The sequence below is a fragment of the Columba livia genome, chromosome 3 (assembly GCF_036013475.1).
Source record: "Columba livia isolate bColLiv1 breed racing homer chromosome 3, bColLiv1.pat.W.v2, whole genome shotgun sequence".
Classification (NCBI taxonomy): Eukaryota; Metazoa; Chordata; class Aves; order Columbiformes; family Columbidae; genus Columba; species Columba livia.
The window spans coordinates 83,623,621-83,641,620 of NC_088604.1; the positions used below are offsets into that span (position 1 = coordinate 83,623,621).

Consider the following 18,000-nt stretch of genomic DNA (forward strand, 5'->3'; position numbering starts at 1 on the left):
TTTTTCTAGCAAGTAAAATGAAATGTTATCTTGCATATTTAGCAAGTGTGTATTTCTGTTACTTTGGTTGTTGTGTGTACCAGGACATAAGACTGAAGAAAGTCTGGTGAAGACAAATGGCTTTTAATTTAAAGGAAAGAGTAGGAAGCTACTGTAGGAAGCTTGTCTAAGCTCTTCTATAATAGAAGAGTGCTTCCTGATTTTTGGCTTTGCTATTTCAAATATGTGAGCTAAATCTAATGAGATGTACATAACGGAGCTGTATTTCACCTATATAGCTGCTAAGTGAAACCAGCAGTATTGCCATGCTTCTAAAAGCCAAAGGTAGGAACTGATAGAGTAACAGTCCTTTATAAGTACTGTTAGCTCTGCTGCTAAGAGTTACCCTTTTTTTCCTCTGAATATGCATCTAATTGCAGCATTGCTTAGAGTTGCATGATCACAAAAAGGGAAAATTGACCCCCGCTGAGAGTAGGTGGGGGATTAGGTTTTTTTTATTAACAAACCATCTGCTTCTGTGTATACTGAAGACATGTTGAATGTTTTTTTGAAAATAAAGTGACAGTTTGAGTCAATAAACAGGTTGTACTTGCATCTAATTCTTGTAACAGAGTTAACCTATCTGCTTATTTGATGTGATACCATCAGTGACAGAATTAAAAGTTGTTCTGCTTTTATTCCTCCCTGGTTTATTTTTATTTCAGGCAAACCATGATCTTATGTGACAAGAATGCTTTTGTTTTAGCCATGGATTCAAGGGGGGGTGGTGAGGGTGGTTTCTGTTTATCTTTTTGTTTTTCTTGTTACCTCAGCTGTAACAGTGTGAACACTGCTGTAAAGATCAGCTATGCTATTAGTCAGGTAACTGGAACTGATTATAATTGCATAAAAATACAAATTTATAGATAATTGTTTGTGGGTTTTTTTAATGTCGATATGCTTCGCTTTAAGACTTACAATGGGGCAGTGTACTACTTTTTGAAAGAATTTCCTCGTACTTTTAAACTGTATCACTTGGCTAATGCGATTCTTTATTGGCTGTCATTAAGTACAAGGTTATTAATCCATTATAATGTACATATTATAAATATTTCTTCTGGTTTTATGTTTTAGGTCTAAAAATAGTTGGAGGGAGATTAAGTGTTCCAACAAGTAACGCTCTAATGGATGACAGAGAATTTCCACCAAATGACCTACAAATAGACTCAAAGGACAGTCTTCGTGCTGACTATAGGGTGGAAAGTTTGACATCTCGTTTGGTTTCTTCAGCTGATGAAAATGAAAATCAACTTGACAATGATGGGAATAAGATTCTGACCAGTAGTAGCATTGCTATGGGGCGACAGGATAAAGGTGAGCAGGACAGCATCAATAATAATGAGAATATGGACAGTGGAGACTGTACCCCAAACTGTAAGGAAGGTGAGACTGAGAGATCTGTAAATGTCTATATGGACCCCCAGCTGGAGGAAAAGCGTATTACAGAAAAACAACCAGGTGGAAAAAGAAGTCCAAGAAGCAAAAGAAGCTCCAGTAAAAAATCTAAAGGTACTCTAGATAAACGTATTTTTCTTCTGTTTACTTAAAATAATAACACTGCAGTTCTAATCTGTGAGCTAATAAGATATATTTCAGTTGTCATACTAATTATTTTTTAAATTTCACTAACAATTTTTTAAAATTTTCTTTCCATTAACTGTTAATTGTCCTGAATCAGATTCATTTCTAGATGTTTTCATCTTCCATATTTCCATGTTGGCTGTGTAGCAAATGGAACATGTTAAGGGAGCACAAGTAGAGGGAGGTGCAGAGTTTCAGTATGGAAATTGGGCTGACTTCCAAATCAGAATAGCCAGAAATTCAGGCAATACGGTTTTGTTTGTTTGAACATTGTGCTCGAGTGCAAGATTTTGGTGTCTTGATCCACTGTCAAGATTTGAAATCTTGGTATGAGTATGAAATAAGTTGACCTTGGCCTGCTGCTGTCAAAATTTGCTTAAATTTTTCAAAGCTTAATAGCTAGTCCTAGGAGATGCATTTTGGGTAATGAGCCATTCAACAAATGTGTTTCTACCAATTTTTGATGTTACTTCTCCTTCAGATCTTTTGGATATTAATTGGATAAGGAGAATGTAAATCTTTATTACATATTCTTATTTGAGATGTTTCTTCCCTTTTTCAATGAGTAGGATTTGTCTGCATCAATAGAATGCGTTATTGTATTAGGTTTTTGCCGTGAATCATTAAGCTTATATGTCATAGTGCTGCAAATATATTAATTAAAATCAGTGTGTTTCACTGCATAAGTATCTTTGGAAGTTGCTTGGAACAACTGAATCATGCCTGGTTTTTTTCCCCCATGTGTTGGTTTTTTAATCTAAAGACTGAGAAGATGGGGAATTTGGCTACTTAAAATAGTTTTAAAATACAGTTTTCCTGCTAAATGGCAAGACTTTTATGGCCTAATCTGAAAAGAACTATAGAATACATAAAGAAAGGAAGGGAAGGAAGCCTTGCATTACATATCTTGTACTTATAGGCAAAATCTAGAAGAGAAAAATTATACTTTGTAGTAGAGATAAGAGGATCCTGAAATCTGTCATCATAGGGAGAATGAGTTCTTATTAAATGATGCAGAAAGTAATTAAGTATATATTTCACCTGTAGATTTAATATTTAAAAATAGAAGAAAATATTTAATTAAAACAAGAGATTGGCAGGAGTAATTGAGAACCAGTCGTCTGTATGACTGGAATAACAGAAAACAAGTTGATGAAATGTGATACAGACGTGTGGACAGAAGTGTCTGTAGCATGAGGAGAGAAAGAAAAAAGAGAAATCCACCCAAACACTGGAAGTTAAGCTTTGCCTGTATTCTCTCCCTGTTAGTTTGTATTGTTGATAAATGCAATCAACTCATGCAGAAGTACCACAAAATGAGCTGTGCACAGTAGATGGCAATTTTAAGGCAGAAAGCTGAAATGTAGAAAATTTCATTGAAAGGATCTGGAGATGTAAAAACACACAACAAAGAACATCCTGCCTCCAAAACTCTTAAGAGTTTTGTTTAATTCTTATGAACAAACTCATGCTACTTATTAATAAATGACCTTGACTGTTTAGAAAGAAGATCAAAATATAAAATTACATTGTATCTCGCATTACTTATGGGCTAATTTACTTGTCGCTTTTTAGATATTCTCATATGATGGTTCTCCCATTTTTACACAACGTGGTGACTGTGTCACAATTTGTTGATGTTGCAAGTGTATTTATTTTAGTGAGAATCTTCCTTTTAATTTTTAACAACAGCTATTTAAAACAATTCCTCAATATCCCTCTACACAGAAGAACCAAACTAGCTTTCTTGTCTTCATACAAATTCAGAGATAAAGGAGATCAAACCAGAGAGGAAGATCCCTGAGTGGGTAACAGCAAAGCATCACGCAGACAAGCTGGAATCACAAACTAAATTATTGGATGGCGTGTATTATGGTGATTTTTTTTAATTTTTATTTTTAACTACTGAGAAATCATGGATGAGTTACTTGGACTCACAGCTAAAGAAGAGATTTATGAATCTTCTTCTCTTTCCTGATAAACTGTTAAATGTTGCCATTCTGGAAAAGATATTTGATGTCAGTTGCCCATTCAGGACCTCCCCAAGTGGGAACTGATAGACTGTAATAGCTTACAGTGAATTTGTCGCCTGACTTACAGTTGGTTTTTGAGTCCATTTCAATGTCCTGGAGTAAGTAGTTCCAAGATTTCACCTACGCATCGTATGGAGAAGCACTTCCTTTTAGCTGTCTTGATGCTGTAGTAGATGTATGAGTGAATAGAGACATCTGTAGCTTCCAGATCCCAAATTTCTCTCACGTTCTTTTTGTATACTAATAGTAGTTTTGAATAGACTATGATGATATCTCTTTAAAGAGGACACTGGTGATCAAAGAAGTTATGTAAATTTAAATAGACATATTTAAGCTTTGCTGATTATTCATACTTGGATTCCTTGTAATGAATTGTACTAACTTTAGTGCAGTAGAGATAGTGATTCATGAAGTGTCAGCTGCTTCAATGTATTTTTGTAAATGTGGACTTCAAATTATCCCTGTTCTCTGAAAATATTTTCATCTTTTTCTGAAAGATCAGTGCTGGCATAACTAGTGACTTAATATTGTAAAAATCATGCTGTGTAATTCCTTAACGTAGTATAGCATGGTAACTTGCACTTAATAATTTTTCCCCAAGTTAAGTTCTGCAATGTACATTTTTTCTGTAAATTATTCAACTTCTTTCTTGAAGCAGCTTGAAGGTGTGAGAAGAAAATTGAGTGGTTGGGGTGGATTTGATGTTGCAGCAAATGAAATATATGAATATAAACTGGTCAAATGATAAAAATAGTCAAGCTATATTATTTTATTTAGGGTTCTGTGCTGCACCAAACAAGATTTTGAGCTTGCTCAGTTATATTTATATCTTTACCACCAACACTTCTGTGTTTAAAATTTCATTTCTTAAAAATGAAATATTCTTTAAAATGCTTGCTGGCACCTTTTTTTTTTTTTTTTTTTGATAGTTCTTGAATTAATCAGCCTGAACCAGCTTTCTGGTACTGAGTACCAAAGAATGTTTTAGAAAAGAAAAAATATTACCATATGTTTTCTGTACTAGAAACTTCTGTTACTGGTGACTTAAGCTAACAGTACTGCGTGTGAAAATCAAATGTCAATTAAAAAACAGAGGACAATATCCATAATTTTATTTTGATAACTTTATTTGGTACCAAATGCCTCATGCTTGCATTTCTGACTCATTCTCAGGCAGTTGGCACAACCATCTTAATTTTGTATACGTGCAGTATTGACAAAACAAAAAAGGTGAAACATTGAAAAATGCATTTGTCATTTTTATTCACAAGGTCTGTCAAAATAGGAACTTTTTGCAATCATGGGGCTGCTTCTGTGAACTCTTAGGGAAATTTTGAGAAAATTTGCTTCTCTGCATGTTTTAGGAAACATTGGCACACTCAACTGGACATCAGAGATGTCAGTTGAAACCTCTGTGACTCTGGCAGAGCAGAATCATGAACCCGGCTCTCTGCCATGTTCCTAGAGAGTGCTCTGGCCACTGGAGAGTTCATATGTTCTGTGTTTTTTTCAAACGGATTTTAATAAAGGCTTTGGTTCCATTCTAGTATGGAACAAGATGTTTTTTAAATATGAATGCTTTGCAAATTGAAATCTTAAGCCTTGCTTCCTAAAATATCAGAAATATATATGTAACTCTTTAGTAAAAAAAAAAAAAAAAAAAATCTACTTGTAACAGTAAGGTTGGTTGATTCCAGGAAAAAAAAGCAGTGTTCTGTTCCCTTTTCATGAACATGGAGAAAAAATAAATAAGTAGGGATCTTATTTAATCATAAATGTGTTATGGGCTAGCATTATTGTTACTACCTCAATAAAAGCTCTTGGTTATAGTGCTACCAAGGCACAAATGCTGTATTGTGTTTAAAATAGAACACGGTAGAACTAACCTGGATGTCTGTAAGGCATTGCTTCCAAATCGGGGGGTAATTTGAGGGTAGAATTTTATTGCAAGTGAGTGACAACTCAACTATATGAAGCAAGAGACCCTCAAGATAATACACTCCAACCATTAACCCAACACTGGCACTAAGCTATGTCCCTAAGAACCTCATCTACATGTCTTTTAAACATCTCCAGGAACAGTGACTCCACCACTTCCCTGGGCAGCCTGTTCCAATGCCTGACAATCCTTTTCATGAAGAATTTTTTCCTAATATCCAGTCTAAACCTTGGCACCACTTGAGGCAACTTGACAGTCACTATTGAGCATGTTTCATTTGATGTTAATGTTTTGATATGACAAGTGATTATTAAATACTTCATCAAGTGCAATTTGAAGTGGCTTCTTTTTTTTTTTTTTTTATTTTCTGAACAAAAAGGTTTGCCAGAACATGTAGACCCTCTTTTCTGGTTTCACAATCATGAGCCGAACAAAAAGCTGTACTTTTAAAGACAGCCGTAATTCCATTCCTGAAAGTACTTCCTGGCTTGAATTTTGCATTCAATTATTTCTTTGCTTGCTTTTCGCCCACAGCAAGCCCAAATAAATACTGGGAAAGCAGAGACATATATTAATATTGAAAAAGCAATGTTAAGTTAGACCCATATTTTGTCTGGCAATAAGCCCTGTGAAAATAGCCACCCACAGAGATTATTAGTACTCCTGACCTGGATAGTTTACTTAATAAAGAATTTAAAATAACCAAAAATAGAACAGCGGAGCCTTGAGTGGACAAGCCAATGCCTTTCTTAAGCCCTAAATCTTAAACCTGAATGGTCACTTTAGGGTTTCGGTTGCAAAGAACATAAGGGGATCTGAAATATGCTGAGTGCCCAAGCTGTAGAAACAGAGTCAAAGTATGATGGTTACTTGCAACAGATCCCTCACATGTCTTGCTTTTCAATGATAACATGGTTTGCAGAAATCGGGTGTATTAATAGTTGAGGAAGAATAACGTACTCATAATAACTTGGGTTTATAAAAGTTTATTGTGCACATTTCAGTGGCCAAATTCTCTAAATTGTTTTTAAAAAAATATGGGATTATTCTTTCTTAAGTTCAGTCCTATGTAAATGTGTCAAATTCAATGTTTTATTAAAAAAAAAAGTTCACGAACTGATGGAATAAACTGTCGTTTTCTGATTACTCCTAAGGCTGTGGGTTATAGGAAACCATAGTTTATTGCTTTTATTCTCTGATCTTTGTGATTAAACTGGTCCAGTCTGTATATGGGTATTTGTTTTCTTCCACTGCTACTGCCTGCTCTATACTTCTTCCCTAATCTCATTTAACATTTCCTGATAACCATCATATTAATGATCAAAAATATACTTCAAAAATGCATTTCTAACAATAAAATGTGAGATTTGCACCCAGAAAGTTTTTCCTGTAATATTTTTACATTATCCTTCATATATGTTGCCAGTCTTCCACGTGGACGTCTGACTTTTTCAACTTCTCTTCTGGAGGCTAAACTGAGCTCACAGATCCTTGTGTCATGGTTACTGATGTAGACTACCACTACTAGCTCATTTGCCAAACTCTTGAATAAACTATGCAGCTATCTAGGGGGGTTGTTCCTTTTCACTCAGCAGGACAGTTGCCCTGGACATCTGTCCCCCACAATAGAATCCCCCACTGTCATCATCTGCTTCTTTTTATCCTTTAAGATCCTGTAATCACTGCGAGGAATCACTGTGTTATCATCTGAAGAACAGATCAAATTTGTCCATCCTTCCTTCCCAGGATTTCTCCCTGTACAACCTCCTTAGCAGGAGTGAAGAGACCAACTGAGAACATAATTCACACTCTCCTTGCCTACCTTTTTTTTTACCTTTTTGAGTAAAACTGTGTTGCAAACAACCATGCTTTCTGCCTCTGCTGTTATTACAGCTCAGTCTTAACACAGAAATTTGTCTGCTTGGATCAAAGTATTGATTTTTTTTAGCTGAAACTGTAGCAACAGGCACAAAGGTTTTTATTTTAGGTCATCATGGTCTTTTATTAATAACATTGTAGAACAGTTTAGACTAGGTGGGGTTTTTTTTGCTCCAAGTTAAACTCAAGTGCCAGGTAGATATGTACAAAATTATCTAAAGTATGTTATTGTGTTTTTTCAGGTTGGTAAGATGACACTGAAACAGACCTATCACAGCTAATTTTGACAACACCAGTATTTTGTTTACTTGCAGGGATGCTATTTAGATACTAGGTTCCTATTCATATTTTTACATTGAAATTTCCTAAAAAAGTAACTTGATTTATTTGTTGAATCCTAACCGAAGTACTTGTTCTTTTTAAAGGAATTCCTACTGTGGGAACCACAGCAATCAAGGAGGAAAATGCTCTTATTACAGATTCAGATTCTGTGCATGCCGAAGGTGCTGTTGAAGCAAATGAAAACTTTCACCAAAAAGAAACATTGCAGTCTCTTTTCTCTTTGCTCCGTGAAGAGGTTGAGCAGATGGATTCAAAGATACTGCCCCTGTGTCTCCATCAGGTACTTCCTATGATTATGGGGTGTTGCAATTTTGTTTTCATTCGAGACCTTTACTCATTAGGAAAAAATGCATTAATTCAATATATGCAAATATTCATATCTGGACAGGGTATTTTCATGTATAACAGGTGGTCATGGCAAATATTTTCTCTAAGGTCTTCTAATATATCTTAAATTATTAATTACCTTGAAAGTATATTCTGGACTATTAAGGATGGGCTTTCTAATTCCTCAAATGACTAAAATATAGTTTCACAGGAAGATTTAGGAAAATCACTCTTTGACATATTTTAAACATGGTTTGTAAGACACTGGTGTAGATACAAGACAGCTGGTGCCTAAATAACATTTTAAGTCTGGAATTTTTTTTTTACTGTTGCAGACTTTTTTCTAGCATGAATTTCATGCATGAATACTGAGAGTCAAGGTTCCTTAGATTAAACTTTAGCATAGTTGCCACACCTGCAAGACCAAAGGTAATAATGTGCAATATGAAAAGGAGTCTTTTTTACTAACTGGACAGTATGTTTTTTCTTTGAAGTTTCTTTGAAACTTAGCATTAGTGTAAACTATTAGTACTTTTAGCTATGCTGAATTTGGTGGTCATACAGGAACTATGACAGCCCTGAGAGCAGAATCTGCATTTCCAGATTCAAAGCTGTAATCAAACACCATCTCTTTTTTTCCTAAGAAATATCAAGCATTTTGAATGGCGTTTTTGAAAAAAAGCTAACAGAACTTAAAAGGTCATAACACACTTTTTAATCTGAGGAAAAAATAAAGGATTTTAAAGATAGTATTCATGTTTTCATCTAAAATGAGTCTTAAGATTTTTTTTTCCTTTTCCAGTGAATTAACCTGTCATATTCAGTCTTCTTTTCAGATTGCTAGTACAGCCTGCCAGTAACTTTCTCTTATGCCAAGTCTAGCAAATACTCTTCTATCACATTCTTTTCTTATTTTGTATGACAATACTCAATGTAAAATAAAGAGCTATGTCAGATGTTCTCGAATATTAACAATCAGCGTTGTTAGTGATGAAGCCTGAATTAAATATTTAAAGGCTTTGGAATATTATGGGATGTTCAAAGGGTTAACTTTTAATTAAAATAGGATGTAATTTTCTTCCTGTCTTGTTTAGTATTTGTTACAGGATCTAAGAAGTACTTAAATATATAAAAACATAGATACAGAGCTTTGGAAACTCCAAAATCCTTAGAATACTACTGTGGATAGCAAACAAAATGTGCAAAAAAAAGAACCTTAGAAGTCACTTACCAATTTTCTTTGGGAGGTACTAGGCTCAGAATGGTTAGTAATAAGGCTGAGAGCCAGGAATATGCAACATGTAATCTAGACTCCTCTATCAAGTCGCTGTTTTTTGAGCAGTCATCTTTAGACTTTTACAGAAGGTGCTCTCTTGTTAAACCCTTCAGATTATGAGTACCCAAAGATTTTGAGATTGAATGTTTGTGTGGTCCCACAGTCATTGGAGTATCAGCTACAAGGTGTCTCAACCTGAATGTTCAGATATCAGGGTACCTGCAATTATTGGACATGTGTTGCAAGCGTGGCCCTCGCCACACCACGCATTGCAAATGGGAAGACAGCCAGGATTTGCTGTCCCTGAAGATCAATTAGTTAATGCTTGCAAAGGTCACTGATGCTGCAGAGTTCTGTGGAACAAAGTATTTTTACTTCTGAGGTTTATGTTTTTTGTATTTTATTCCGTTTGCAAACAAAGCCACCAGGATTCCTCAGCTTTCTAGGGAAGCCCTGCCCAGTTTTCTAGCAAACACAAGTAAGTTTTGTTGTTGCAAATCTCAAAGATTATTTGTCAACAGAGAGGAATTAGAAGAAAAACATGTCAGTTACCATGTTAGATTTTCTATACAGTGTTACACTTTTTCCTTTCCAGGTATTGGGTCTGTTTTTTCTATGATACTCCTTACTACCAACTCTGAGTCAAAGTGAAATTCTGATTCTCATTAGAAGCATGCTCATTTTCTGACTGTCTTTGGTACTTGCTTTCTCTGAGCTGGTTGCATGGCCTCTAGTACAATGGTGTCTTTGCCCTTTTAGTCCAAGAAATCATACTTTATGCCAGTTCTCAAGGCAGAGAGGGAAACACCTGATACTTTTACTTGATAAACAGAAAAATTATTTTTTCTAACTGGTATCTCAGCTTTTCCTCTAGAAGATCTGCCATTTCTGTGCTTGTAATTTTGGCTTTGAAATAGCTGGTTGAAAGCAAAAGCATCACTAGGAAGAGGATAGTAAATCTGTTTCAGTAGTCTGCAACTAAAATATGTAGCTTTGGTATGGTAATAACTTGGTATACAGGAACATAATTTTCTCTTATGTTTGCATGCCCATGTTCTTGGTTTATATGCAGTTTCTCAGTGTATAAACCCTTGGTGAGCATATATATATATACTGTTTCTTTTTGCAGTGATCTGTCAAAGATGGGTGTTATAAAATTACCCAGCCAGGGGTGAAGTTGTTTTTTCGGATGTTGCAGCTAAATATCTTGAATGCTTAGGCATAGAGATCCATTGTTCAACTCCTACCTATTGGTTAAGGTAACAGTTGTTAAAGCAGCTTTTAATGTCAGCTTAACATTTTGTTAAGCAAGTACGAGAGATTGACTTAGGTGTTCAAGTATTTTATATGTAGTCTGTCTTATGTTTGATTTTCCTGGTCTTCAGTAACTGCTTTGGAATGATTTTTGTTTTCTGTATTCAACCTCCTTAGCACTTGGAGCTCTAAATGCAACAGGAAAAATTTGCTTGTTTCTTGTGTTGACTCCCTGATATTTCTTTGTTTTGACGTATCTATATTAACATCCATCTAAAAGAACAAGTCTTGAAGAATTGTATTTTTTTTTCGATGGTCTTCTTTGGCAGAGCTGTCTTGTTAAAAATCCAGTTTTAATTGTTCTATTATGGAAATGTCAGCTTAAGGAGGAAGAGCCTCAGATTTGTTCCATGTCATAACAACTATGGTGCAAATCAAATAACTGCCATCTGGCTTAACTCCATGACTTGCTCTCTTGTTGAAGACCTTCAGATATCAAGATGTTAGGCTTATTGAACTGACACGTGAGGTAGAGGATCTTTAAATCTTTTTAACACAGCAGAGCAGCTTCAGGAAAGGAAGTGGCAGAAGTCTGCTGCAATGGTGTTGTCTGGCTTCTGTGAGTGGACTAGGAGTAATACAGAAAAAAATTCAGAATTCGAGTCCTTTTATGTTTATCTCATGTATTTCAAATATTCGTATTGTAAATATTTCAAATTCTATGTACTTTAATTTTTTTTTAAATATAAACAGGAAGGTTGTTGGTATGTCTGACACTATGATAGGTGGTATTTTTAGAGTCTTTTATCAAAAGATTGTTCCTTTCTTATCAGTAAGGAAACCTTCATTTCTCCATTTTATCACATTGCACTGTAATGCTCAGGAGAACTCAGCAATGACTGTAATTTGATCAAACATAAGGAAGCAATGGTCAGTAACAGAATTAAAAACTAAAAACAGAATTAAAACTCTTCAACTCATATCAGTAAACATGGTACTTCTGTTCTAGGTAATTTTAAAACTTTCTAATATGATCATGAGAAAGGTTTCTGAAATAATTGTTTGTTGTAACAGTATAAAACCCAGCTAACATTTGGGCAAATCCATTTGTGTGAGAGGACTTAATATCATCCAACAAAGAAATGTTATTTTTAAACAACTTTCCTAGAATAAGAATACACATATTCAGTCTGAAGATTTGTATTTTACCCAGACTAAATGTGAACTTGCAAAACAGATGTCTAAAGCTGTTATAAAAAGTTTGTATTTTATCCTTACCACTCTCATGAGAACTATAGAATCCTATTTTTTTTTTTTTTTTACTTTTGCAGATAGCCGAGACCTATTTTCAAGAGGAAGAATGTATCCTTTTACTTGTGGAAATTTTTACGCGATATTAAGATGATCTGGCATGATGAAATATGAGAGAATAATGCTTTACTGTTGACTTACAGGTTGTGGGACAGGGTTACAAAGAAGTAAACAGCTGTAATTTACCTATGAGTGAGTCTACAATATGTTCACATGTCCTCCTTAATCAGACAGCTGGAATATGAGTTAAGTAATAAATCCACTTCCAAAAGTTGTACTGATACAATCATCAGTATCTGTGCACAAACAAGGAAGTAAGAAAATATTTTCAAATAACTTCTGTTTTCATACGATAAGTTCTGTTCTAAGTATTATTAACTAGGAATACGTCCAATCTAGATAGGGTGTGTTTTCTATTATATCAAATAGGGCACTGTTATAGTAAGAAGAAAATTATCACAACAGTTGATTAGAATATGTACTACAAGTGTCTAGATTAGAACAAAAATACCAAACACAGTGAGCTAGGGGAGATCAGCAATCTTCAAACAACAGCAATGTGTTGTTTTGCAAATGCTAATTAGTCAAAATTGTATCAAGGTGGTTTGAGAAACTGTCGTAGGAAACTGACTAATTACTTCTGGGAACAGCTAGTTCCATGGTTCAGTTTATTTTGATTTGTTCCTAGATAATACAAATAAGTTTGTTAAAAAAGTTATAATAGTTGAACTGCTGCTAATTACTCTACTATGTTTCACTAATTGTGGGAGAGAATAATCATATTAAACCTTGAAGTGAAATTATATTTTTAGAAAAGGTGAACAGGGTATTCCTTCATTTGTTTTTAAGGGAAAAGGATCAGACTAAAAAGAAGAGGCAAGAGTGGTAAGCCCTTAAGGTATAAGTGATTCAATACGATGCATCATAAATTATGTAATTTGTTACAAACAAAATACGGCAGATAGGCAATTATCATGGTTAAATAACAAAGCATAAGAAACCTGGAAAGGTAGCCTTGAAACTTAGCCAAATTATTTCAGCCTGTAGTACAAAACCAGATAAATAACTGTCATAATATTATAAAAGCAATACATAAAATAAGATATCCACCACTGTCTTAGAAGACAGTACTTCTGGCTTGATCATCCTCATTCAATAGCATCCATCCGAAAATCAAAAATATGCAGCACAAATTATAGGCATGGAAAATGTCTGTAGTAAATGATGGCTCTGCAGGGGGAAATGCATTCAATAGCATGATAGACAGTTTTTCTTTCATAGAAGTTGCATTAATTGAAGGGCATTGTATTTAAAGCTGACCAAAGGAAATATTTTTAATGCAATGTACACCTGATGTGTGGAATTCAACACCACTGTATAATACATATTTATGAAGGATATCTCTTCTGTACTTGCAACCATCAGTTTCCTGAGGTTAATAAAGAACTAACTTGATCATGTTGCACTATATTAATTATCCATGACAGACATTGTAATTCATCCAGTGTAGAACTTCATATTAACAATAATTCAGGGCTTGTTGCTGTGATCCTCTAAGGTTATCTCTCTGATCTGTAATCCTGTTTCTAAGAACAGATTTCTTGAAGGCAGGGAATATTCTTTCCATTAATATTGTTGTTCATAAGCCATGCTATGTATATGTTGCATGACATTAACAAGAAGAACAAATACTGGTTGTGTTTTTGTAATAATTACCCCAGTATTTTAATTATCATGAATAATGGAATATATTTTTTCTGTATTACTAAAACCCTCATTCACTGTACTAATAACCTCATAGTAACGTACAATCAAATTTCAAATAGCTGGCAAAACACAGCTTTAAACGGAACAACTATCAATTCAGGCTTCATGGGACTGGAATTATCGTGACTATTACAAAATCAGTATAACTTTGTGAACATCTTGATAACCCTAAGGGAGGCAAAAGAGGTTTTAGTATAGAAGAAAAGTAAGCAGAATTTTCAGAAAGAAGAAAAAAGGTGAACTCAGCTGTACATCAGTGTTGGATACAATGATTGAAAAGGAGGAGGGTATTTATTGCAAGTTTGAGTTAGGGTAATTTTTTAAATACAATCTCCAGCTGGTCAGTGGAAAGGAGACATATTTTCAGTTAATTATGGTTATTGACATATATTTGTATTTCTTGATATACACATACTGCTATTTGTGTAATTGTTTTGCTTTTCATTTCCCAGAGATTTCGTTTTCTGATAAGAGTTGTCAGCATAACAATATTTTGTTCATTTATTTTCTAGAACTTTTGCTGGGCTTAAGGCATGTGGGAAGGGGTAACTGCTGAAGAGAATAGGGTTTTCATTTTTGGAACTTTTCTCAGGTTATTTTACTTCTTACTTTCTGTTTTCGTGTCTGCTATTGTTTTCTTCCTTGCACAGAAATCTGGATGCTAGCCATTATTCATTTTGATTCAGTTATGTCAAATTCCAGGTACACGATGATTGGCCTTTCAAATATGGTGCCAAATATAAATAAGTCATTACATGCCCATACGTGTGTGCATTTTTCTTTAACCTTGCATCCAGATGAAAAGGCAATGAAATTCATTCAGCTTGAACGACTGTATCATGAGCAGCTGCTTGCAAATCTTTCTTCCATACAAGAACAGTGGGGTGAGTATAGATTAAACTGATATGGTAGAAGAAAGAGTTAATTTGTTTTGTTTTTCTAAATAATGGAGTATAGCTTTTTACAGCTTAAAAATGTTACATAGCAAAAGCAGCATTTATATCAGAATTTCTGTGAGCTTGTTACAACAAAAGGTTTCTTCCCACACTTTTCATGAAACAGGTGCAAATAGTTCATCATTCTTTATTCTTTTAATTGAGACTTTGAGCCACGGTTGTTTTGAGCTTATTTTTGGTTTAGACTTGGTGAATTTGGCGTGATGAAAATAAAGTATATTGTGAAAATATACAATGCTTTTTTTGCATAGTGTGAAACAAGATTGTGGAGCATACACAGAAGTGTTGTCAATATTTCTCCATTAATTAGTTTCATGTATATGTTTACTGTTAAGCAAATACTATTTTTATAATACTTTGAGTAAAAATGATTTTTTTAAAATTTTATTTAGAAAGAAAATGGAAAACAGCGGTTCCTGGTCCAGTTACAACACTGAGAAATTCAGCTAAAGAACTGAGTGGTGAAGAATTAGAAAAGCTGACTAGAGTTTGCTCTTCTCATCAACAGTAAGTATAAGAATGTATTTTGACTTTTGCAGTACTAATAGATTAACACAGCTGTTGTCTACTTGCCAGTATAGGTCAATCTCAAAATAAAAGTTGCATCCCATTGACTTCAGTGAATTTGGTTATAAAGTGGTTGTTCTTTTTGATATGTGACTGAAATGTTTTTGTTACCATCAACTTTCACAGTGTTTTAGTGCAGTTTGAGGAATGTATAGGGACTAGATCTGAACTGTTTTCATCAAACCATTAGTTTGCCAGAAATGGAGTTTTGAGTTAATTTGTGAGCATTTTCAGCCAAAGCGCAATCTGAGTAGTGTTAATTTAGGAAGAGAGAGAGAGACTGTAAATGATGGTGGTTATGTCTATACAAATTACTTTAATCACTCTTTTTAAATTCAATTGCCCAGCATCTCAGACTCCAGCACTCACATCTATGCAATGTGATTTTATTCCGAAATAGTAGTAGTTCCCCAGGAAGGCAGTATTCTGAAAAGTAGTGAAATCGTAGTTCGTAACTGCTTTCCCTGATTCAGCAGCCTCCTGAATCAGTACGTCACAGTATCACCAACTTTTGGACAGTGCCCAGGGTGCTATTCTGTGCAGTAACACAGATGGGATTGTAACCATCAGAAAGGAGCACTGTCATTTCTTGGGTGAAAGACCTACCTACTAGACGTTGAGTTTAAGGGACGGATGGAAAAAATTATACCAGCTGCTGCCACTGAAAAATGATCAGTCAACAATAATAAGGAAACTAATAATATTTAAAGGCTGTGAAGAGATCAGCCTATGACAGGGGAGGTGTTCTTAATCAGATGGGGAGAGAGAACTTTTTCAAATGCATTTGTATTGGCTTAGTCAGTCTGGCTGTAATAAAAACCAAAATGCTTCTGTTGTTCGTAGAGAGTATGATTTGCCTTCCACGTTTTTTTCTTCTGGGTGACCGTATAGAAGTTTGAAAACATGCATGTTGCCAGAACCTGGGCAGGGATTGTTTATTTGTAGTCTGAATACATTTGGGAGGGAACCCCTGGAGAGCATACTCCTGTGTTTCCACAGAAGGAGGAGGCAGCTCTAGCACCATAGCTGCATGTTTACACCCACAGCCTGCTGCTACTGCATGATCACACTCGAAGTGCCTGGAGGGTTCCTCAGCCTGCCTTTCCTCGCACATGACCTTGCAAGCCCATAGAAGGATTAAGATTCAAGTCTATTGCAATTTATATGCTACAACAAGCAGCACCTCCCTATTGTGACCTTGATTGTCACTTTATTGAGAATAACTCTGGTTTCTGCTTCTAAATCTTCCGTGCAGCCTTACTTTAAAATACAAAATTTCAGTTATGTAACATCATTCCCACTTCTGACAAACCCTGCAACTTGATAAAAATTAAGGCTCGTGTTCATTTGCCATGATTGGTTCTCTGTGTTTAATATCATTACTGTTCCAAACTCTCTAGGCAAAAGCCTATTTGTTTTTATTGTTTCATATGTTTTTTTTCCTAAGCTTTAATCTCAATTTATTTTGTAGTTAAAATTATACTTTACTTTTTAATGAATAACATGCAGGTCTCAGGAAATGTGGGCATTTTGCTTTTGTAATTGAAAGTAATGTAACTTTTTCTGATACTCAAGGTCTACAGCTACATTCTAGACATGTTTGTTTTTTAAAAGATAGTTTTGAGTATCCCTTATTGAAGTTTAAATGGTAAAAATTAAAAGTCAGTGCAACTGACTGGGTTTTTTCAAGAGTATGAACATCAGTGCTTTTCCCTCTTGTCTTTCCTACTTTTATTTTTTTTCAATAGCTTTAAACAAAAAGTTTGACATTTTATCTTCATTGCTGTATGAAAGGCTGCAAGACAGGTTGTGCCTGATAAAACACATTCTGCATGAATCTCTACACAGTTTGCAGAGTCTACAGTGACTGCTAGTGGTGCTGACTCACTTGTGAATCCCAGTGCAATCTGTGGGAGCTCCTATATCTTACATTAGCCAGAAGATGTGTTCTGGCATAAACTGTCTGTGAAAGGGAAATATATTTTGTGGTTGTTTTGGTTTGTTTTTTTTCCCATTCCTCAATCTCTGTTATAGTGATTGGTATTTTTAATACTAGTAGATACTGAGTCCTTACACAGTTTTAAAAGTTGTTAAGAGTTCCTTCAGAGTATAAAGTTTTGCAGGAATTTAGACCACTTGATATGTTGCAGTTAACTTTCTTCTGACTGCTTTCTCAATTAGGTGGAGCAATGTTTGGGCTAATTGGTCTTCTGATGATATTCACATATGGTACAGATCTGTGCTTGAAAGTACACTACCATGCTGACACCATTTCAGTGTAGGAAAAGTTCTGTGCTAATATTAGAGCAGAGCAAAGGCTTATAATATTTCACTGACATTTGTTATGAAGAATGTTGCTACTAAGTTGTTTAATTTATTCTTTTTTTCTTTATTGCTGCAGGCCACAGACATACAAAAATCAGGTAAGCAGCTTTTTAATTGAGTTCTGCTTTGTCAAAAAATGCTAATAAATATATTTTTAATATTATTAGGTACAGTTTTTCCAATTTAGTATAGAAACTGTTTGAAGTTTGGTTGTCTCAAAAGGTCACAGTGTTCCTATTTAATTCCAAAAATTACAGGAAATACTATCATATTTTACAGCTAGTAGCTGCAGAAAATACGTGGGAAAGCAGTTGTTTGCTTCAGTTAGTGGAATCAAAAAATGTAACGGAAAGAGAAGCTGCTGCTTTAAAATCAGGTATGTATGTACGTGTGTTTATGTTTGTT

General features: G+C 34.7%; 1 protein-coding gene across 14 annotated transcripts in view; it reads left to right on the forward strand.

Moving 5' to 3' along the window:
* Positions 1-18,000, forward strand: part of CNST (consortin, connexin sorting protein) — a 51,699-nt gene that overhangs the window by 14,355 nt on the left and 19,344 nt on the right. For 13 of the 14 annotated variants that reach the window (XM_065057900.1, XM_065057906.1, XM_065057904.1 and 10 more), the window contains 7 exons: positions 1,114-1,548; positions 7,896-8,092; positions 12,001-12,031; positions 14,545-14,631; positions 15,096-15,210; positions 17,672-17,693; positions 17,875-17,971. In XM_065057900.1, the coding sequence (XP_064913972.1) occupies positions 1,114-1,548; positions 7,896-8,092; positions 12,001-12,031; positions 14,545-14,631; positions 15,096-15,210; positions 17,672-17,693; positions 17,875-17,971 (984 nt within the window). The remainder of the gene's footprint in view (positions 1-1,113; positions 1,549-7,895; positions 8,093-12,000; positions 12,032-14,544; positions 14,632-15,095; positions 15,211-17,671; positions 17,694-17,874; positions 17,972-18,000) is intronic. The other variant, XM_065057899.1, reaches the window with a different exon arrangement.